Here is a 19130-nt window from a genome sequence, read left to right as displayed (position 1 = left end):
TTGAAAGCATTCTCTTTAAAATTGTCATCGTAATCCATCATGATATGTTCACAACCCAGCAACTAAATGATAAAAAATTAAAAAATTGTATTCTTTTAGTGAAGGTACTACATACAGGTTATTATTTGTATACGACGACGAGATATATAATGGATGTAGAGATAATATACATAATGAAATATGTCTTGAACTAGTACGAATACGTACAAACACCCCTCCCTCATTATTATAATAGTTGATTGATAACTATAAAAGAGAGTAGAGTTGGTTGGTGATCGATTATCAAAAACATATTAACTAATAATAATAATATTAGAATAAGTAATAATGACAAATAATCATAATCATCATAAAGTAATAACAATAGCAGTGGTATTTGTAATTCTATCATTGTTTGTGATTGAATCAAATTGTGCACTTCCACAACTCAAAGTGGATAAAGTAGTGGCTGGTATCGATTCCGCATACATTACCTACAACCTTATAGATTGTATTGATCAGGGATCTATTGTACCTTTGGCTTTTTTAGACCATGTAATGATGAATTGCACACCCATGGCTACACCAGACACTCTTAGATGTACTGGTCTTCCACCCTCCAATACATCACAATATCAGTTGAAAATCAATTGTACCGTTGGTGAGGAAACAATGGAAAAGGTCCATTGGTTTCCAATCTCTACTTTTGGTATCTTTCAAACACCCGTTGCAAATGTATCCCAATTCCAAGGTGATGCTTCAACAGCCAATGCTACTTGGTCAATTATAGGAGGTATGTAGTAGCAGAAGTAGTTCTATTTATTAATCAATTGCATTCTAATTCTAATCAATTATTTACATTCAAATCCTAAATTATAACAAATTATTATTCTTGTTTCATGTTATAGGTAATCCAATATTGACAACCTATGATTTATATATTGATGATAAAGTATATCTCTCAAATACCAATATTAGTCATCTACTCATCAATCATACAATGACAAGTTACAATGGTGTTCACAATTTTACTTTTATTGCCAATTGTGATGGTTACAAATCTGAGAAACAAAACCTTACAACTGGTGCTGCAACCTTTTATATATATCAAGGTATGTATCAACATACATACATATATATTTAAGAAATTAATTAATTATTTACCTTTTTCTCTTCTCTCTTTCTTTTTCTTTTCTTTTTTTAGATATAACAATTAATGTTACTGTTTATGATATTGGATCAAGATCAGCATCATTTAAATTGGTTAATATTTCTGGAGCTGATAATGGAACTGTTTTTCATTATTACCTTAACAATGGAACTCGTTTATGTGAAGGTTTGCGTTCAAATGAATCGTGTATTGTATCGAACCAATTCGAACCCAACACATTGAATCAAGTCTATGCAGTCGGTACCATAGCTGATATACATCAAAAATCAAATCCATCATCCCGTCTCAACTTTACAACAACACCCAATAATGTCAACATTACAACTCTCTCAGCATATCAACATGATAATTCTCAATTCACTGTTGAATATGATTCAGTTTCAAATCAAATCAACAATCAACCAAACTACACCATCTTTGTAAATGATACACTTATTTGTAAAGATGAAACAAATCTCAAACTATGTAATGTTAGTTTGACTGATCAAACATTGATCTCTCAACATACCATTCGTTTGGTAGTTAGATCACTTCCAGATTCAATTGCTCAACTTACCATTCCATCATTTAATACTTGGAAAGGTATGTATTAATATTATTATTATTAATATTAACAAAATCATTTTAATAATTTGTCAGAGTATTTATTAATTATTTTAATTTATTTACAAATATTTATATTTATAGCACCTGTAATTGAAAATATAACAGCAACTGTTAATCAAAATGGTCAATTAAAGTTGGATTGGAATAGTCTCTATGGTAATCCAAATGTATCAACTACATTTAATGTATCACTTGTCACAGCTGATAATAATTCAACAACAATTAATAATAATGATATTTGTCAAGATATTCAAAATCAAACATGTACTATCAACAATGTAACAGACACCATTCACACTGTCAGAGTGATTCCAATCAATTCAAATTTCACCACCTCAACAACTATATTTGAATCATCACTCAACTTTACATTATGTTCTACAACTCAAAACACTACCAATACTACTACTACTATTACTACTACTGGATTGTTATGTTTTGGTCATGGTACCTGTGGTAATGGTACATTGGGATGTACTTGTGATCAAGGTTATGAAGGTTCAGTTTGTGACCAAAAGATCACTGACCCACCAACCAACAAACCAATTGTCCAAGAACCACAACTTGGTTTGGCTTTTAATCTAATCACCTCCTCTACATCTTACACCTGTACATTTATCATTGCTTCAATCATTGTTTTATTATTTTAATTAATTTGTTTATTTTCCAACATGTTTTACTAAAAAAATAAAATAAAAATAAATATAATATTGTTTTCTTTAATTTAATTAAATTTTATTTGTTTTGAAACTCTCAAAGGAAATGAAAAGAAAGGGTTGATTGAATTGGGTTTAGGTTATCGGCTGGGACTCTCAAAGAGACCGTACTCTACTATAAAAACCCATCCCAACAATCCACTCGCTATATTTAGGCTTTTGTTGGGTACCAGTCCCAAGAAGAAGAACAATATATAGGGAGAGGGAACAATCATTACCTTTCTTTCTATATATATATATATACAGTAGAGTCAGAATAACAAACAACCACAAAATGAAAATAATATTCTTATTAGTATTTGTGATGATTGGATTAACATTATCACAATCTACTTATATTAATGTAAGGGATATTGGATCACATTCAGCTTTATTTGAATTGGTTGATTTACCTATATTAAATGGAGATGGTACACAGACAAATACGGTTATATCATATTATCTAAATCAAGTAAAGATTCAAAGTAATTTCATTTCACCAGGTGCACAATCATCATTTAATGCTACAAAGTGTTTTGTTGAAGGTTTATCATCGAACACACTTTATACAATCAAAGCAAATGGTAGCAGGCAACAAGATCCAAATCAATCAACAACCATCTTTACAACGGTCGATACCAACTTTACAACTTTTACCGATGTCAACTTTACAAGTATCATGGCATTTCAATTGAATGATTCTACATTTGCTGTTGAATATACATCTAATGGAGGTAATAGTAATAGTATACCACGCTATACAGTCTTGGTAAATGATACTGTGTATTGTAAAGATAATCCAACCCAATATCGTATTATCCCATTTTTGACCAACAGTCAATCAATTTATACATTGGACTCACAATTACATAATATTAAGTTGATAGTTGTATCTAAACCAGATTCAAAGATCAACAAACTATTCAATATCAAACTGTTAAAGGTATGAAATATTAATATTAATTGTAAACAATAGAATAATCACAAAAAAAAGCACAAGTATTAATTGTTTAATATTATTATTTGATATAGCTCCAGTTATTAAGAATCTTACAGCAATAGTTGGTATTGATAGAAAGCTAACAGTTGAATGGGATCTATTGGGTATGGATAATCATGGAACAAACAATACTACTCCTTCTCCTCTAATATCTTGGGATGTATCGATTTCAAGTTACGAACAATCATTTATGAGTATTTGTCAAGGTATTGAACAACGTACATGTACAACTACATTCGATCTGACAGGTAACACACACCGATTCAATATTACACCGAATGTCAGTTTGACATATCCAGCACTTTCACTTATAACCAACCAGATCAATCTAAGCATGTGTAGAACCAATCAATCTATAAATAATGGTACCTTTTGTTCTGGCAATGGTATTTGTAAAGTAGACTATATTGATCAACAACCAATGTTTTGTCTCAACTGTGGTAGATGTCAATGTAATCATTGTTATGAAGGTCTTTTATGTAATATCACTGCATTAGTCTCTTCATCACCCTTGTCTATCAATCCATCATCATCATTATTATTATTGTATAATACATTTATTAATACTTTTATAATATTCATCACCATCATTCATTACTCTCAATAAAAATATTAATATATTACTAGTATTAAACAAATTATTAAATAAATAAATAAATAAATAAATTTAGATGGAACCTTTGAATTTCCTCTCTCTCCTTTTGATAATGGAGGGGTCAAAGTTTTTTGTTATTCTATTGCGCAAAAGAGAGAGAGGAAATTATTATCTATTTATTGGCTTCATCACAGATAGATAGATAGATAGATTCCCCATTCAAATTCAATGATAACATAATACACGGAAAAATGTATCAATGTTTCAGTCAAGCATTGAATATCAAAGACTACCCTAAATTTAGATTTTGGCAAGGTGTATCATACAACAACAAAGATGGTAGTTTTACAAGAAATAATGGCCCTTTCAAAGGGACACTATCTCCATTGTAATACTTCAAATGTTACACCATCAAATAATATTCTATCTGATATTTATAATGCAATGGTAGTGCCATCAGAGATTGAAGACATTATTTATTACACACCATTGATTACATTTCATTTTAGTGATGCACCCATCATTGATAATGTTACCAATATTATACCTGGACAAAAATCACATGTTACAATCAACGGTAATCATTTTGGAAAAGATAGTTCATATGTTTTGATAAGCATTCAAGGAAGTCAATGTAAATCACCAATGTTTATTAAAAACAACTATCAACAAATTACTTGTTCATTGGATAGTGTAGAACCTTATTTAACCGATCTAAATTATACTGTTAAAATTGGAGTTGGTGAAATGCTTACAACCAAAGTCGTATCTCTTGCGAAGGACTGTCTTAACAATTGCTCGGCACATGGCATTTGCAATACCACGTTTAGGTCATGCAAATGTGATAGTGGTCATGAACCCCTATTGGATTGTTCATCATTGGTCAATCGTAGTCAACTTCTCAACACAACCGTTTGGGATAACGGCAGGTCACTTTTATCAACCCACCAAACGATTAGTGGTATTGTTGTCAATTTTACGACTGGCATACAATTCATTCGAGAAAGATAATTCAATCATTAAAACATTATCAACTGACAATATCATTTGGATGCAAGAGGAGAAGACATCTGCCGGTGAATCAATATTTATCGGAACAATGTACAATCAACGCACTCAATTGCATGTAAGAGTAAATCAATACCAAGACACCAACACCACTTCATTTCTTGGTGAAGATATTCAAGTATCACCAAATTCTGTCAAATATCGAATCAATATCATTAATTGGGTATGGTCATCACCAATCAACACATTACAGGTGATATTCCACACTCAATCAGATTCAGTAGAATTTGACAAATGTGGTAAGCTAAAAGTCAGAAGTGATATATCTCGTGGTGATCAGATTATATGGACCAGAGTTCAAGTTGGAAGGACCCTTTTGAACTGTAAAATAGCAAGTAGAATGATTATTGATAACATTACAATCATTCCCCAAAGTATCACTTCTCACAAACGATGATCCAGTCTCCCAACAAATCTGGAAAAATCGAGGATTCAATCTGTTGACCACGTTCCACATACCAAGGTTCAGTCAATCGGTTGAACTGGATCCCGTCTTCAATGCACTCATCCTTGGTGATGACTCCAATTTGAAATATGAATGCACAGAAGAGTCTTCTTATCAATGGACATTTATCATCGTCACTGTTGCTTTATCATTTGCACTGCTCTCTATTATAGTAGTAGTGTTAGTCATAGTATTTAAAAAGCGACCAACAAACAGACCACCAAATAGAGAAGCCCAATAGAAATGGATCTAATATCGAGCACCGAAGATATCAACACCCACCAACAACAACTAAATAATAATAATAATAATAATAATAATAATAATTAATAATATGTTCCTGATATAATTAATAATAATTAATAATAATTCGTAAAAATAATAATCGATAATATTTAATAATAATTAATAATAATGAATAATAGTAGGAGCCTAATATAAATAATAATAATAATAATAAATAAAAATAAACCCTGTTTTCATCAATTGTTACTTTTATTAGCCATTTAAACGCAGAGGAATAAAGATATTGCAGGAGCTTGTTCGTGATTGGTGTGGACATTGTCTTGTGGCCCACAATGAAATGATTTCTATTTGTTCCAATAGTCGCGCATGATTTGATTATTATCATCACCAATTTTGACATAAGAACTAACTCTTGTAATGTTGGTTCTCAGTCATTTGGAAGGGGGAGGGGCTGGTCCCTGGGTGACAGGACACACATAAAAGATGTTATTGTACTGCATGATGGTGTCAATAGATTCGATTGAAATCTCTTATACGATTTGATCGATTCTAGTGGTGACTCTGACCAAAGTACTCTTCCAAGCACCCAACAACATCGTCGTTCTCTTTTCGATACCAATTCCGATCACCAGTACCACTATATGCCATCGTCGAAACTATCCAACAAATAGTTTCCACTACCACTCAACCTTCCTTTGCCGATATTGTCAAGGAGGAACGATAGACAAGGAGATTGTTGTCAGAGCATTTATTTGTCAAAGCTCAAAGTCACAACCCTTCCATAAAGCTATTGAGCCACTGTCTATCACAACCAACAGACAGCATGTCAGTGGGAAGATGAGAGTAGGTAGTATGTGGAAATAGGTTGCCAACATTTGACAAATGTGTTGTATAACTTGGCGGAGTTGGCTTGACACCCGTCACGACACTCGTGTCAACTTGTGTAATTGATTGTCGTACCAGCTTGGGTGGTTGCATAACCAGTATCCAAAATCACCAACACAAAGCCTACCAATATTTTGAGAATGCAATATTATTCATCTCCATATTTGATGAGAATTGTGATGAACCAATGGGTATCCACTATCTATAATGTTGGTCGCATAAATGTATGGATAGGCTGCATCCCATCGATAAACGATTGACAGATAAAGATGTGATACGTATGAAAGACTAGTAGTGTCTATTCCTTTTGGATTGGTGACAAAGTCGGTTGGCAACCAAGTTGTGTGAAGAGGTTTCTTTACCGATGACGATGACGATGACTATGATTGTGATTCGGGAGTAGTTGGTCTGATAGAAACAAAAAGCCTTTTAAAGAATGCTTTAAATGGATCTACTTGATGTACTATACGATACGATACGATACCCTTTCTCTGTTTCAGTCTATGGAACCTGCCAAATTCGGGACGTATTTCCCATGAAGCTTCGATAAAAGTGGCATAAGTGAGAGAGAGAGAGAGAGAGAGAACATACTCTTGTCCATGAAATGATAGCTCCTTCACCCCTTCAGCTAAATAAAAGTAAGTTAGTAAAATGATTACAATGATTACATATCGCCGATGATGATGATGATATTTACTGGTGCTATAGTAGTAACGCTTTTGGATCATATTGAGATGATTGAGTGTTGAGTGGGAAGCAGTAATGAATGATTGTGAGTTGTAAGTGTTGACAGAGACACTGTTGCTAATGATCACTATTTATTGTTCTATATATCTATCTGTTGTCAATCTAGATTGTGATGTTCATACTCTGAAGTTTTACGACTTGCAGTCGTAACCTCTCTATAACTTGGTGGCTTGGTTTCTACGATTATTTTCATCTTTATTTATACAACAATCTATTGTATGCAAATAAATAATAATGAGAAAACAAATAAAGAAATAATTATAAAAAATGATTTATATAAATTTTGGAGACAAGGGAATTCTGATAACAACAAATTCGTTTTTAAAATTTTATTTATAAAAAAAACAAAAGAAGAGTTAGATAGATTAAATATTATTATTATCATCTAGAGAACACAATGAATCATCATTAAATAAAAAGTATTATTATAATTATTATATATATATATATATATACATGTAAATAAAAAAAAAGGTAGAAGTAAAGAAATATTAAATAATAATGGAGGAGAATAATAATAATAATGATGATGATACGAGTACAAGTACTACTAGTAATAATAACAATAATAGTAGTAGAGGATTAGAGATTGTACCATATATAGAAGAATCATTATTTATAGATAATATAAAGATTGTTATTGAAGTGCTTAGTGACAGTGACGACGATGAAGATGAAGATGAAGATGGTGACGGTCAAGATGAAGAAGATCAAGATGAAGCTATCAAATATCAAAAGACTTGTATTCATAATAGTTGTCAAACTGGAAGGAACACATGGTTTACGAATGGTAAAAGAGGTGACCGATTCCTCTTTTCAACGAGGGGAATCAGAGTTAAACACGATAACAAGATGCACAAGGAACCATGTCCAAACAGTGCATCTTGTCCTGGTTGTCTTCGAATGCCTACAAAACCTTGTCCACACATTGTATGTGGTCGACGTATCACTAGTAATCGTCTCTTTGCTCATGTCAACGATCGAATTCTACATCCTTTTTGTCCTGTAAATTCTTGTATGGCTTGTAAAGCAATCAATATCAACTTGTATAATCAGAATAAGATAAAGAATCAACAATCAAATAATCAAAATAATAATAATAATAGAAACAACAAAAGAAAAAAGAATAATAGCAAGGATAGTGAAAGTGATAGTAGTGATAGTAGTGATTCAGATAGTGATTCAGACAGTAGTAGTAGTAGTAGTGATGAAGAGGAAAAGGAAAAGAAATTAAAGAATAGAGTGAGACGTGATGAAATCATATCTTGTATCAATCCACTTCATCAAACCGTCTGCAGCACCAAACCAGAACTTCCAGTGTCCGAGTTCTACTTTGTGCCCGGATCCAAAAGATTGAGAGTACACTCTAGGTTTTGTAAACGTTGTTACAATTGGAGAACAAACAATGCAAAAATTAAACGATTGGCAAAGGCAAAAGAAGAAGAGGAAAAGAGACGACAAAGGGAAAAAGAAGTATCTGGCAAGGAAATCGTCACTCATCAACCATTAAAGAAAAGAATTAAAAGTTCTTTTATTGCTAATAATAGTAGTATTAGTATTAGTAGTAGTAGTAGTAGTAATAGTCCAATCTCACCAAACAGTTCGAGTGAAGAAGAGGTGACAGTGACTCTTCCACCTCCTACTGCCTCTTCTTCCTCTTCTTCATCCTCTTCATCTCTTTTCAAAAAGAATGATTTATTTGACCTGGGGTCATTGATGAAACAAGCTGACAATATGGTCATGTTGGATGACAATGCAACATCAACACCATCTATCCCTATTTTCAATCTTAAATCATCACCAACGAAAACAACACCGACTATAAAGAATAATAATAATAATACAACAACAACAACAACAAAGAATCAACAACGACAACAACAAGAAACAACAAAGAATTGTACAAATGAATATCATCAAGTGTGGTGGGGAACTTCACCAAACGATATACCAGTATCCAACTTTTATCGAATAGATAAAAGATTTCATGGGAAATGTGTGCCTTGTTTTAACGAGTATGGCAGAATGCATCGACTGAAACAGAGAAAGGGCCTATCATCAGTACCACCACTTGATGCCCCAAGAACAAAAATCAAAGGTCCGACCTCTGCCTCTACCACAACAATAGTCACCAAACAAAAGGTCAAGAATGCAACCAAGAATACTGTTAGCAAGAATGTTGTTAGCAAGAATAATATTGCTAGCAAGAATATTGTTAGCAAGATTGTTAGCAAAAAGAAAATTAAAGCAAAACGACCATCACTTTATTCTGATGACGAGCAAGAAGATTCAAATGATGAACAAAATCAACAACAACGGTCAACAGAAAAGTTTTCTTTTCAACCAACAAAACAACAACAACAACAAATGATTGATAGTGATATAGAGATTGGACCAGACTCTTATGACGACGAAGATGAAGATAATCAATACACCGATAATAATAATAATAATAACAATAATAACAATGTCAATATAAATATCAAAATTCAACAAACTATTAATAATAATATGGATAATAGTGTAAATAATAATAATAATAAGAATAATAATAATAATAATAATAATTTCAACAACAAAAACAAGAATGGAGGAAATCAAATTCGTGATCAAAATAATCATTTTGATGAAATGAAAATTGATTTACCAACATCATCATTATCATCACCATCTTCATTGGCAACAACTACGACTACAACAACGACAACAACCATGACAACGACAACAACTACAACTACAACAACCGAAGCCACTCCATCTTTATCATCATCATCATCATCAACTTGTTTATCTCCACTATCACCATCTTCATTGCCAACATCAACATCACTATCGATAGTACCATTTGTATCACCAATGGTGACACCAGAATCGATCATACCTGAAAATGCAGATCCAACATCACCATTTATTCAACAATTAATTAGTATTTTGATGAAAAAATAAGAACCACATGGTTGTACATTTAATTTATTAAATATTTATATATATTATATTCTTTAATAAATTACTTAATTTGGGTTTGGCTTTGAGTTTGTGATTGACATTCCCAATTCGAGTTGAACCGCCAAAAGCAGCCTGATGTTGTTCTTTATTGAATCCCCCCCTCACTCAATCACACCTCACCTCAACCACCTCATAGATTGATTCTTTTAAAAAGTGTGTTTTGTTAATATTAATTAATTAACCTGTTTTGATTATTATTATTATTATTATTATTTATTATTATTATCACTATCATTATCATTATTATTATCAACCCAACAATGAATGTATTGATTGATTGATCGCTTAATACTATATTAAATGTTGGATTTGATTAGATTGATTGATATCACAGTATATTAATATGTAAATGATTAACAAACAAACAAGATTAACAGAATAGAACAAATAACTACTATTCACAAACACAACCATTAATATTAAGCAGTAAAGTAGTATTACTTTAACCAATACAACAACAACATCGAGAATGAGGAATGAAGGGAGCAATGATAACAACAACAATAGCAACTACACCAAAAAGAGAACAAAAAGTGAAGGAGTAGATAATCAAGACAATAACAATAACAACGAATACAATCATCATCATCATCAATTAAACTCTTATCATCAACATCAACAACAACAATCATCTTTAATGAATATTTGGGGTATTAATCATCAACCACTAACAACTATAGATGGATACAATAATAATAATAATAATAATAGTATTGGGATTGTAATTGGTACACATCCTCCACCACTCCCTTTAAAGAAAAGAGCAAAGATACCTTATAATAACAGTAGTAATGCAACCACTGTCACAATGAGTAGTAATAATAATATTGAAACCATTATTGATCATAATCATCATCATCATCATTTTCCTACTACGAATAATAATAATAATAATAATAATGGACAAACAACAATTACCAAACCAAACAATAATAATAATAATAATAATAATAATAAGGTTAATAATAATGTAAATATAAATGAAAAGACAAAGACATGCACAGACCCAAGACACAGGGAAAATACTGGTTCGAATCCTGAATTATTACCATTATCACTGTTTCATCAATGCAATGGATATCATCAGAGTAAATGTAGAGTATGTTTTAATATCTACCAAGCAGAGAGAAGAAAGAGTCGTCCTTGCTCTTCATCCGATAATAATAATAATAATGCGACGTCGTCATCGTCTTCATCCTCACCATCCATTGCTAAAGCTGCAATGTCTCCACGAGGTTACTCCACCAACTTTAATAATAATAGTAATAGTAGTACATCTCCATCTTCATCATCATCATCACCAGCTCCAATAAGTAATAGTAAAAGAAAAACAAAAGGTAGTAGTGATACACCATCGATATCAACGACGACATCAACAACTTTGACGTCGACCACATCAACCTTTTTATCAACAAATAATAATAACAATAATAATAATAATAATATTATTGATTTTTGTCAAGTTGGAGGCAATGATGTTGATGAAGATTACCATACATTGGACCTTGACTACCAAGAAGACTCAAATGATGGTGATGAAGATGAACAAGGAGAAGATGAAACTGAAACTGATGAAGATGAAGAAGATGTAGAAGTGGATTATTCAGTGATTGATACAACATCAAACACCAAGAATTGTTTACACTCGGAACATGAGGCATTTCATGGCACGAAACCAGATAACCTCGCATTGACTGAATTCTATCTATGTAAAGGCGGGTATATGGCTAAATGCAAACGATGTGCCAGTCACTACCAAGCACAAAGAAGAAAACTTCGGGATGCAACATCTTCCCTTTTACCCAGATCATCAACTAGATCAAATCCAATGTTGATCAATCAACAACATTTGTTGAATACAACTCTTACTACTCCTACTACTATTTTTGCTATAGTTGGTGATCAAAATAATAATAATGTAAATAATAATAATAATCAAAATAATAATAATAATAATATTGATGAAAATAATAATAATGTATTGAATGGAACTAAATCATGTTCAGATATTAATCATAGAAAGAATGCTGGATCTGATCCAGACCAATTACCACTCACACAATTCCATCGATGCAATGGATACTTGATGAGTCGATGTCGAGTATGTTTCAATATTTATCAATCTGAAAGAAGAAAGATTAGAGATTCAAAAAAGAAAAAGAAAAAAAAGAAAAAAAAGAAAAAGGAAAATGATAATAATGATAATAATAATAATAATAATATTGAAAATAATCAAAATAATCAAAATAATAATATCCAACCATCTCCATCAAATTTGATTGATACTTTAAATACATCTACTACTTCCACTACGACGACAACCAATCAACATCAACACCAACAACAACATAATTTTTTGAATCCATTGCCAACTCTGCAGCAACAACAACAACAACAACAACAACAACAACAACAACACCAATCCCCATTACCATCTTTTATTTCGATTGATTCTTATTTTCATTCATCCCCTTCTTTACAGTCTTCTTCTTTGATACAACCGAATCATCATCATCACCACCATCCTATTCAACATCAACATCATCATCATCAACAACCACAACCACAACAACAGACTACTTCTACCATACCCATGGGATCAACTAATACTAGTAGTGCTGCTGGATATGTACATTTATATTCTCATATGCCACAATTCCCCTCTTCCCAAACATCTTCATCATCATCATCTTCTTCTTCTTCTTCTTTTTATTTTAATAACAATAATAATAATAATAATGTTGCCAACAACAACAACAACCATCCTCATCACAATGGGTCATCACCATTAATTCAACAATTATCATCAAGATTAATGAATATCAATAACAACAATAATTACAACTTTCAAAGCAATTTTAATTATCAATAAATAAATAAAGTAATGTAATAAAGCTGGTTGATGGCAAGGAGCTTGTTTGTGTGAGGCAAGCCAGCCATCCAAATAGTTAGAGATATTTTGCAAACGCAAAACAAAATAATTTGCATTTCCAATCCGAAAATTTTTTTTAATTTTTTTTTGTCTGACTGCGCCCCCTCAAGAACCTTGTCAGCTCACTCAGATCGACTCACTTTCACTAACTCACTTGTCTATTCTATTCTTGTTATTTGTATTCTATATATATCACTATAACTCTTTCTCTCTCAAACTCTCTAACTTGTATATATCAATAGGACAACATGATCAATCTTTGAAGGTAGTCTAAAAAAAGAGAGAAGTTTAGTTTATTAGTTTAGTTAGTTAGTCACACCCACCATATTAAAAGATATTATTAACACACAGAAAAAAAAAAAAAAAAAAAAGAAAAGACAGAGTAAAGAATATTTATTTATATACAATGACAAATAAAGATCGTCATCACACCTCCTCCTCCTCCAATAATAATAATAATAATAATAACAATAATAATTATAATGCTATTAAAAGGAAACTACCATCTTCATCATCATCATCGGCTGTTGGTGGTGGTGGTAGTGGAAGTGGTTCAGCCATCATTTCACCATTCTTTAGTAGATTTATGATTAGTAATAGTGGTATTGGTAATAAAAGCAATCCCTATCTATCATCTTCATCACCATCATCATCTTTAATAAAGAGTCATTTAAATAACTTAAACAGCACAAATAATCAATCTTTAAATAGATATGATAATAATAATAATAATAATAATAATAGTAATAATAACGACGATACAACTAGTAATAGCAGTAGTAGAATATCTAAAAGGGGTGGTGGTGGTGGGGTTGGAAAAGACGATTTGCATTTTGACAATAGTCCCACCAACACAAACGAATATTACTCGTCGGATGATGATTCTGATGGAGAGTATGGTGCAAAATATATAGCTGCACTTCAAAATAAAGGTAAACAACATCCTTCTCCTTCGTCGTCAGTATCTTCATCTCCATCACAACCTATTATACTTTATTCAACACCTAATACAGCATCACCGAAAGCTGCAGCTGCAGCACCGACATCAACTAAATTATCATCTCCTCCTCCGACTATACTTTATTCAACAGCATCTTCTACTACTACGACTACTACTACTACTGCAACAGTACATACATCTCCATCTTCACCTTCACCGACATCAACGAAGATATCATCTCCTCCTCCTCAACCTCCTCAACCTTCACATATACAAACTAAAGTAAAATCATCACCTCTTTCTCCTCCTCCTCAACTTCCATCTCCATCTCTTCCTCCAATTGTATTTTATTCAACTGCAACGAATATCCCCCAGAATGGTCATATACCTTCTTCCTCTTCTTCTTCTTCAGCTGCTAGCATAGTCGGCTCAACAGCGACAACAACAACAACAACAACAGGATCATCACTACAAGAACAATATCAACAATTACAATTAAAATTACAACAACAAAGACAATTACACGAGCAACAACAAAAAGAATTACAATTACAAACTTTAGTGTTGATGCAACAAGAACGCAAAATAAGAGAATTAGAAGCACTTGAACAACAACTTATTCAACAAATTCAACAAGAACAACAACCTCAACAACAACAACAACAACAACAACAACCTCAACAACTTCAACCCTTTCCAGATGGAGGTTCAGTAGAATTTGTAGCCTATGCACAAAAAGAGAAAAAGCCAAAGAAAACAAGAACAACTGCAGCATCTGTAGATCCAGTCAACCCTACTAAAACATGTTTACATCCTCGTCATCAATTGTTATGTAATACTTCTCCAGATGGTATACCTTGGTCTGATTTTTATATGAGTAGAGGAAAAGTATGTAAATAATATAATTAATAATAATATTTAATAATTAATGTATATTAATTTAAATTTCCTTTTCCTTTTTATTTATTTGTTTAGCCATTATCAAAATGTAAAATATGTCATATTGATGATCAAAATCAAAAGAGAAAGATAAATACCGAGACTATATCACACAAGGATGATCCGCTGAACCATTTTGCCACAACGATCAATTTGGAAAAACAAATCAAGGGTTGTGCATGTCCTATTCATACCAAGATTTGTGGTACTCCATCGGATCAAGTTCCACTGACCGAGTTTTATAACTCTGGCACCAGCTATTCGAAAAAGTGTATAAAGTGTTTCGATGACTATATCGAAAGAGAAAAACATATTGGAGGTCAAAGAATTTCAAATTCCTATCCACTAGTCATTGGAAAAAGAAAGATTGATGATCTTGATGATAATAATCAAAATGGTTCGGTGGTGACCACCACCACTCCAACCTCTCCAACCACTCCAACTACTACTACTACCACAATCAATTCATCTTTATTGACTACTCCAAATAATACTAGTCCGACTACTACTAGTCCACCTCTGGTTTCATCTGTTCCACCATTACCATTCTCTTCATCTGATTCAGTGTCTACAACACCAGAGATGAAAAGGAAAAAGATTAAAAGTGATTCACGTAAACTCGAAAATATCAAAGGTCAAACATTGGATTGTAATCATCCAAATCATCAAGAATGGTGGGGTTACAAACCAACTGATCTCGTCCTAACAGAGTTTTATTTAATTGGAAATTGTTTTAGAAAGATTTGTAAAAAGGTATAAAAAAAACAAAAAAAAAAGAATAATAATAATAATTAATAATAATGTTTCTATTCTTCTTTTTTATTTTTATTTTTAGTGTTTCTGTCGAAGAAATAAATTAAATAATCCAGATAATAATATGGATCATCCAATCAATCATATTGATCCAAACCTTACCAAATCATGTACAGATACCAAACATAGCGAACGATGGGGTACCAGTCCCGACAATCTACCATTGAAACAGTTTTATCTTCGAAATGGACGGTACTCTCTAACATGTCGAAAATGTTATTCTTTCTATCAATTCCAAAGAAAAAAGGCTAGAATTGCAAGAAAGGAGGTTGGTGCGACCGACAATGAATTATTGATGGATCAAGATCAACAGACAACATCATCATCAACATCATCAACAACTACACCACAACAACAACAAGATGTTACTGATGATACATTAATGTATCCACGTTATATTAATGATCCAACACACAAACATAATATTAGTTCACCAATCAATGTTGATCCACATAATCCAAACACAAAGGTATGCACCAATATTAAACATGAAGAGTGGTGGGGAACCAAACCATATGGACTTGCTCTCACAGAGTTCCCATGGGGTTCCTCCAAATCCAGAACCATCTGTCAGAAATGTTACTTTCACAAGAGAAAGTATCACTCGGTTCACGTTGACAATTCCATCGATGCCACCAATGCCAGCGACCACAATGACAGCAAGATTCTTAAAAATGTCGATTTTTTGGTTACAAAGTCTTGCTCGGAATCAAATCATCAAGATTGGTGGGGTACATCTCCAAAAGATATGGCTCTTTCAGATTTTGATACTCGTAAAGGTCAATATGTTTCATCTAAAGTATGTAATTCAAAATAATAACAAATAATATTTATTTGTATTTTTAACAATTACCTTTTTTTAGTGTACACGTTGTTATCATAAAACTCAAAATGAAAAATATAAAAAGAGATCAGAAACTTTGAGAAATCAAAAGATCAATGGTGATAGTAATAGTATTAATAGTAATAGTGGTGATGATACCCAAGATAATATGGATTTAGATAATGATATGGATGGTATGGACATGGATATGGATATGGACAGCATGAATAGTTTTGATGAAGATGATTTTTATCCAGATGATTATGAAGATTTTGATGATGATGAATTGTCAGATCTTGATCAAGATGAAGATGACGATGATGATGATGATGATACTGATATTGAAGATGAATCTTTTTCTTCTTCTTCTTCTTATACTAGAGTATCAGGTGTCACTGGAATTGCCCCTCATGGGTCAGTTTCCACTGCTTCTACCATTCTTGGTTCTTCACCTGCTCTACATTCTTCTTCTTCAGCTTCAGTTACTCCCCAACTACAATCATCATCTTCTTCACCTGCTCAACTTTCAGTTCCAAATACTCCTCCTCTACAACCTTCTGTTGCTCCTACATCTACAACCTCTACAACATCTACAGGAGATAATAGAGTTCCAGTATATACACCACCAGTAAAGAAAAAACAAAAGTATACACCTAAAAAGGATAGAAAAAAGAGAAACTTTGTGAATCCACCTAAACCTAGGTTGATATCAAAGGCAACGATCGACCCTATGAATGGAACCAAGACTTGTTGTAACGAGACACATCTTGAACTCACAGGTACCAGTCCCCTCAACCTGCCATTGTCAGAGTTTTACACTTTTACTGGAAAGGCACCAACCAGTCGTTGCAAAGTTTGCTATTTGGATGAGCAAACACAAAGAAGAAAAAAGAAACGTGAAATTCAACAAAATACTCTTCTATTGCAAAGTAGCAATACTCCAAACAACCCATTTTACAAACCAAATGGCAGTGCCACCGATGACACCAACAACAACACCAACAAAAAAACAGAAAAAACAGAAAAAAAAAACACTTCCACTTCTACTTCCAATCCAAGTGTAAATAATAATCAAGCTACAACGACTAAAACTCCACGATCAAGTAAAACGACTAAAACTTCAAAAGCAACTCCAACAACAACAACACCTACAACAGCTTCAGCCACTCCAATAACACCTGCAATGGCTCCAGCAACTCCAGTAGCTACTCCACCAACAACAACAGCTCCAGTTGCTACTTCACCAACTACAGCTCCAGCTCCAGTAGCTACTCCAACAACTACCGCTCCAGCAACACCAATAACACCTACAACTCCAGCAACCCCTACAGCTCCAGCTCCAGTAGCTACTCCAACAACTACAACACCTGCAATGGCTCCAGCAACTCCAGTCGCAATTTCACCAACTACAGCTCCAGTAGTGACTACAGCTCCAGTAGTAACTACAGCTCCGATAGTAATGACAACTCCAATTACAACACCTACAACAGCTCCAGTAGCTACTCCACCAACAACAACAGCTCCAGTCGCTACTTCAACAACAACTACAGCTCCAGCTCCAGTAGCTACTCCAGCAACAAACTACGCTCCCAGCACACTACATCCACCAACAACAGCTCCAATAGTAATGACAATTCCAATAGTAATGACAACTCCAATTACAACACCTACAACACCAGTAGCTACTCAAACAACAACAACAACAACAACTACCGCTCCAGCAACACCAAATCCACCAACAACAGCTCCAATAGTAATGACAATTCCAATTACAACACCTACAACAGCTCCAGCTCCAGTAGCTACTCCACCAACAACAACTCCAGCTCCAGTAGCTACTCCACCAACAACTACAGCTCCAGTAGTAACTACAGCTCCGATAGTAATGACAATTCCAACAATACCTACAACAGCTCCAACCCCACCACCAATTCCAGCTCCATTAGCTCCAGTAGCCACTCCAATAACAACCACAGCTCCAGTAGCAACTCCACTAACAACTACAGCTCCAGCTACTCCAATCACTCCAGTAGCAACCCCACAACAACCACAACAATCAAATCAATCTGAACCAGTTTCTTCAAAACAATAATTAATGATTGATCATCGCACAACACAACTCTGATTCAAATCTCATAATTTTAATCAGTACAAACAAATAAATATATTATAATTTTGTAAATAATACAATTTTCTTTTTTGGTCAAAGAAAAAAACATTTTTTTGATGAGGATTTTCAC

The 19130-nt window shown here is 33.0% G+C and overlaps 6 protein-coding genes across 6 annotated transcripts; 5 read left to right on the top strand and 1 right to left on the bottom strand.

Moving 5' to 3' along the window:
* Window positions 1-327: 327 nt before the first annotated feature.
* DFA_02851 (uncharacterized protein) lies at window positions 328-4100 on the top strand (the record flags this gene model as incomplete). The annotated part of the gene is made up of 7 exons (XM_004362402.1): window positions 328-772; window positions 888-1091; window positions 1184-1732; window positions 1838-2365; window positions 2769-3394; window positions 3498-3997; window positions 4079-4100. The coding sequence occupies 7 exons, from the start codon at window positions 328-330 to the stop codon at window positions 4098-4100; spliced, it is 2874 nt and encodes a 957-aa protein (XP_004362459.1).
* A 197-nt stretch (window positions 4101-4297) lies between these two features.
* DFA_02850 (uncharacterized protein) lies at window positions 4298-5800 on the top strand (the record flags this gene model as incomplete). The annotated part of the gene is made up of 4 exons (XM_004362401.1): window positions 4298-4434; window positions 4556-5007; window positions 5054-5488; window positions 5736-5800. The coding sequence occupies 4 exons, from the start codon at window positions 4298-4300 to the stop codon at window positions 5798-5800; spliced, it is 1089 nt and encodes a 362-aa protein (XP_004362458.1).
* A 1270-nt stretch (window positions 5801-7070) lies between these two features.
* Window positions 7071-7630, bottom strand: DFA_02849 (uncharacterized protein; the record flags this gene model as incomplete). Its single annotated transcript, XM_004362400.1, has 2 exons — window positions 7071-7494; window positions 7560-7630. The coding sequence occupies 2 exons, from the start codon at window positions 7628-7630 to the stop codon at window positions 7071-7073; spliced, it is 495 nt and encodes a 164-aa protein (XP_004362457.1).
* A 308-nt stretch (window positions 7631-7938) lies between these two features.
* DFA_02848 (uncharacterized protein) lies at window positions 7939-10383 on the top strand (the record flags this gene model as incomplete). Its single annotated transcript, XM_004362399.1, has 1 exon — window positions 7939-10383. One exon carries the CDS (start codon window positions 7939-7941, stop codon window positions 10381-10383), a length of 2445 nt encoding a protein of 814 aa, XP_004362456.1.
* A 529-nt stretch (window positions 10384-10912) lies between these two features.
* DFA_02847 (uncharacterized protein) lies at window positions 10913-13315 on the top strand (the record flags this gene model as incomplete). Its single annotated transcript, XM_004362398.1, has 1 exon — window positions 10913-13315. The coding sequence occupies one exon, from the start codon at window positions 10913-10915 to the stop codon at window positions 13313-13315; it is 2403 nt and encodes an 800-aa protein (XP_004362455.1).
* A 466-nt stretch (window positions 13316-13781) lies between these two features.
* On the top strand, window positions 13782-18982 carry DFA_02846 (mucin 2 precursor; the record flags this gene model as incomplete). The annotated part of the gene is made up of 4 exons (XM_004362397.1): window positions 13782-15203; window positions 15291-16007; window positions 16090-16866; window positions 16931-18982. 4 exons carry the CDS (start codon window positions 13782-13784, stop codon window positions 18980-18982), a joined length of 4968 nt encoding a protein of 1655 aa, XP_004362454.1.
* Window positions 18983-19130: the final 148 nt, after the last annotated feature.

Source organism: Cavenderia fasciculata (genome assembly GCF_000203815.1).
Source record: "Cavenderia fasciculata unplaced genomic scaffold Scf_Dfasci-G-b-205a01.r1-3, whole genome shotgun sequence".
Classification (NCBI taxonomy): Eukaryota; Evosea; class Eumycetozoa; order Acytosteliales; family Cavenderiaceae; genus Cavenderia; species Cavenderia fasciculata.
The sequence above is the reverse complement of the archived record's forward strand: the minus strand, read 5'-3'. Positions and strand labels throughout refer to the sequence as shown.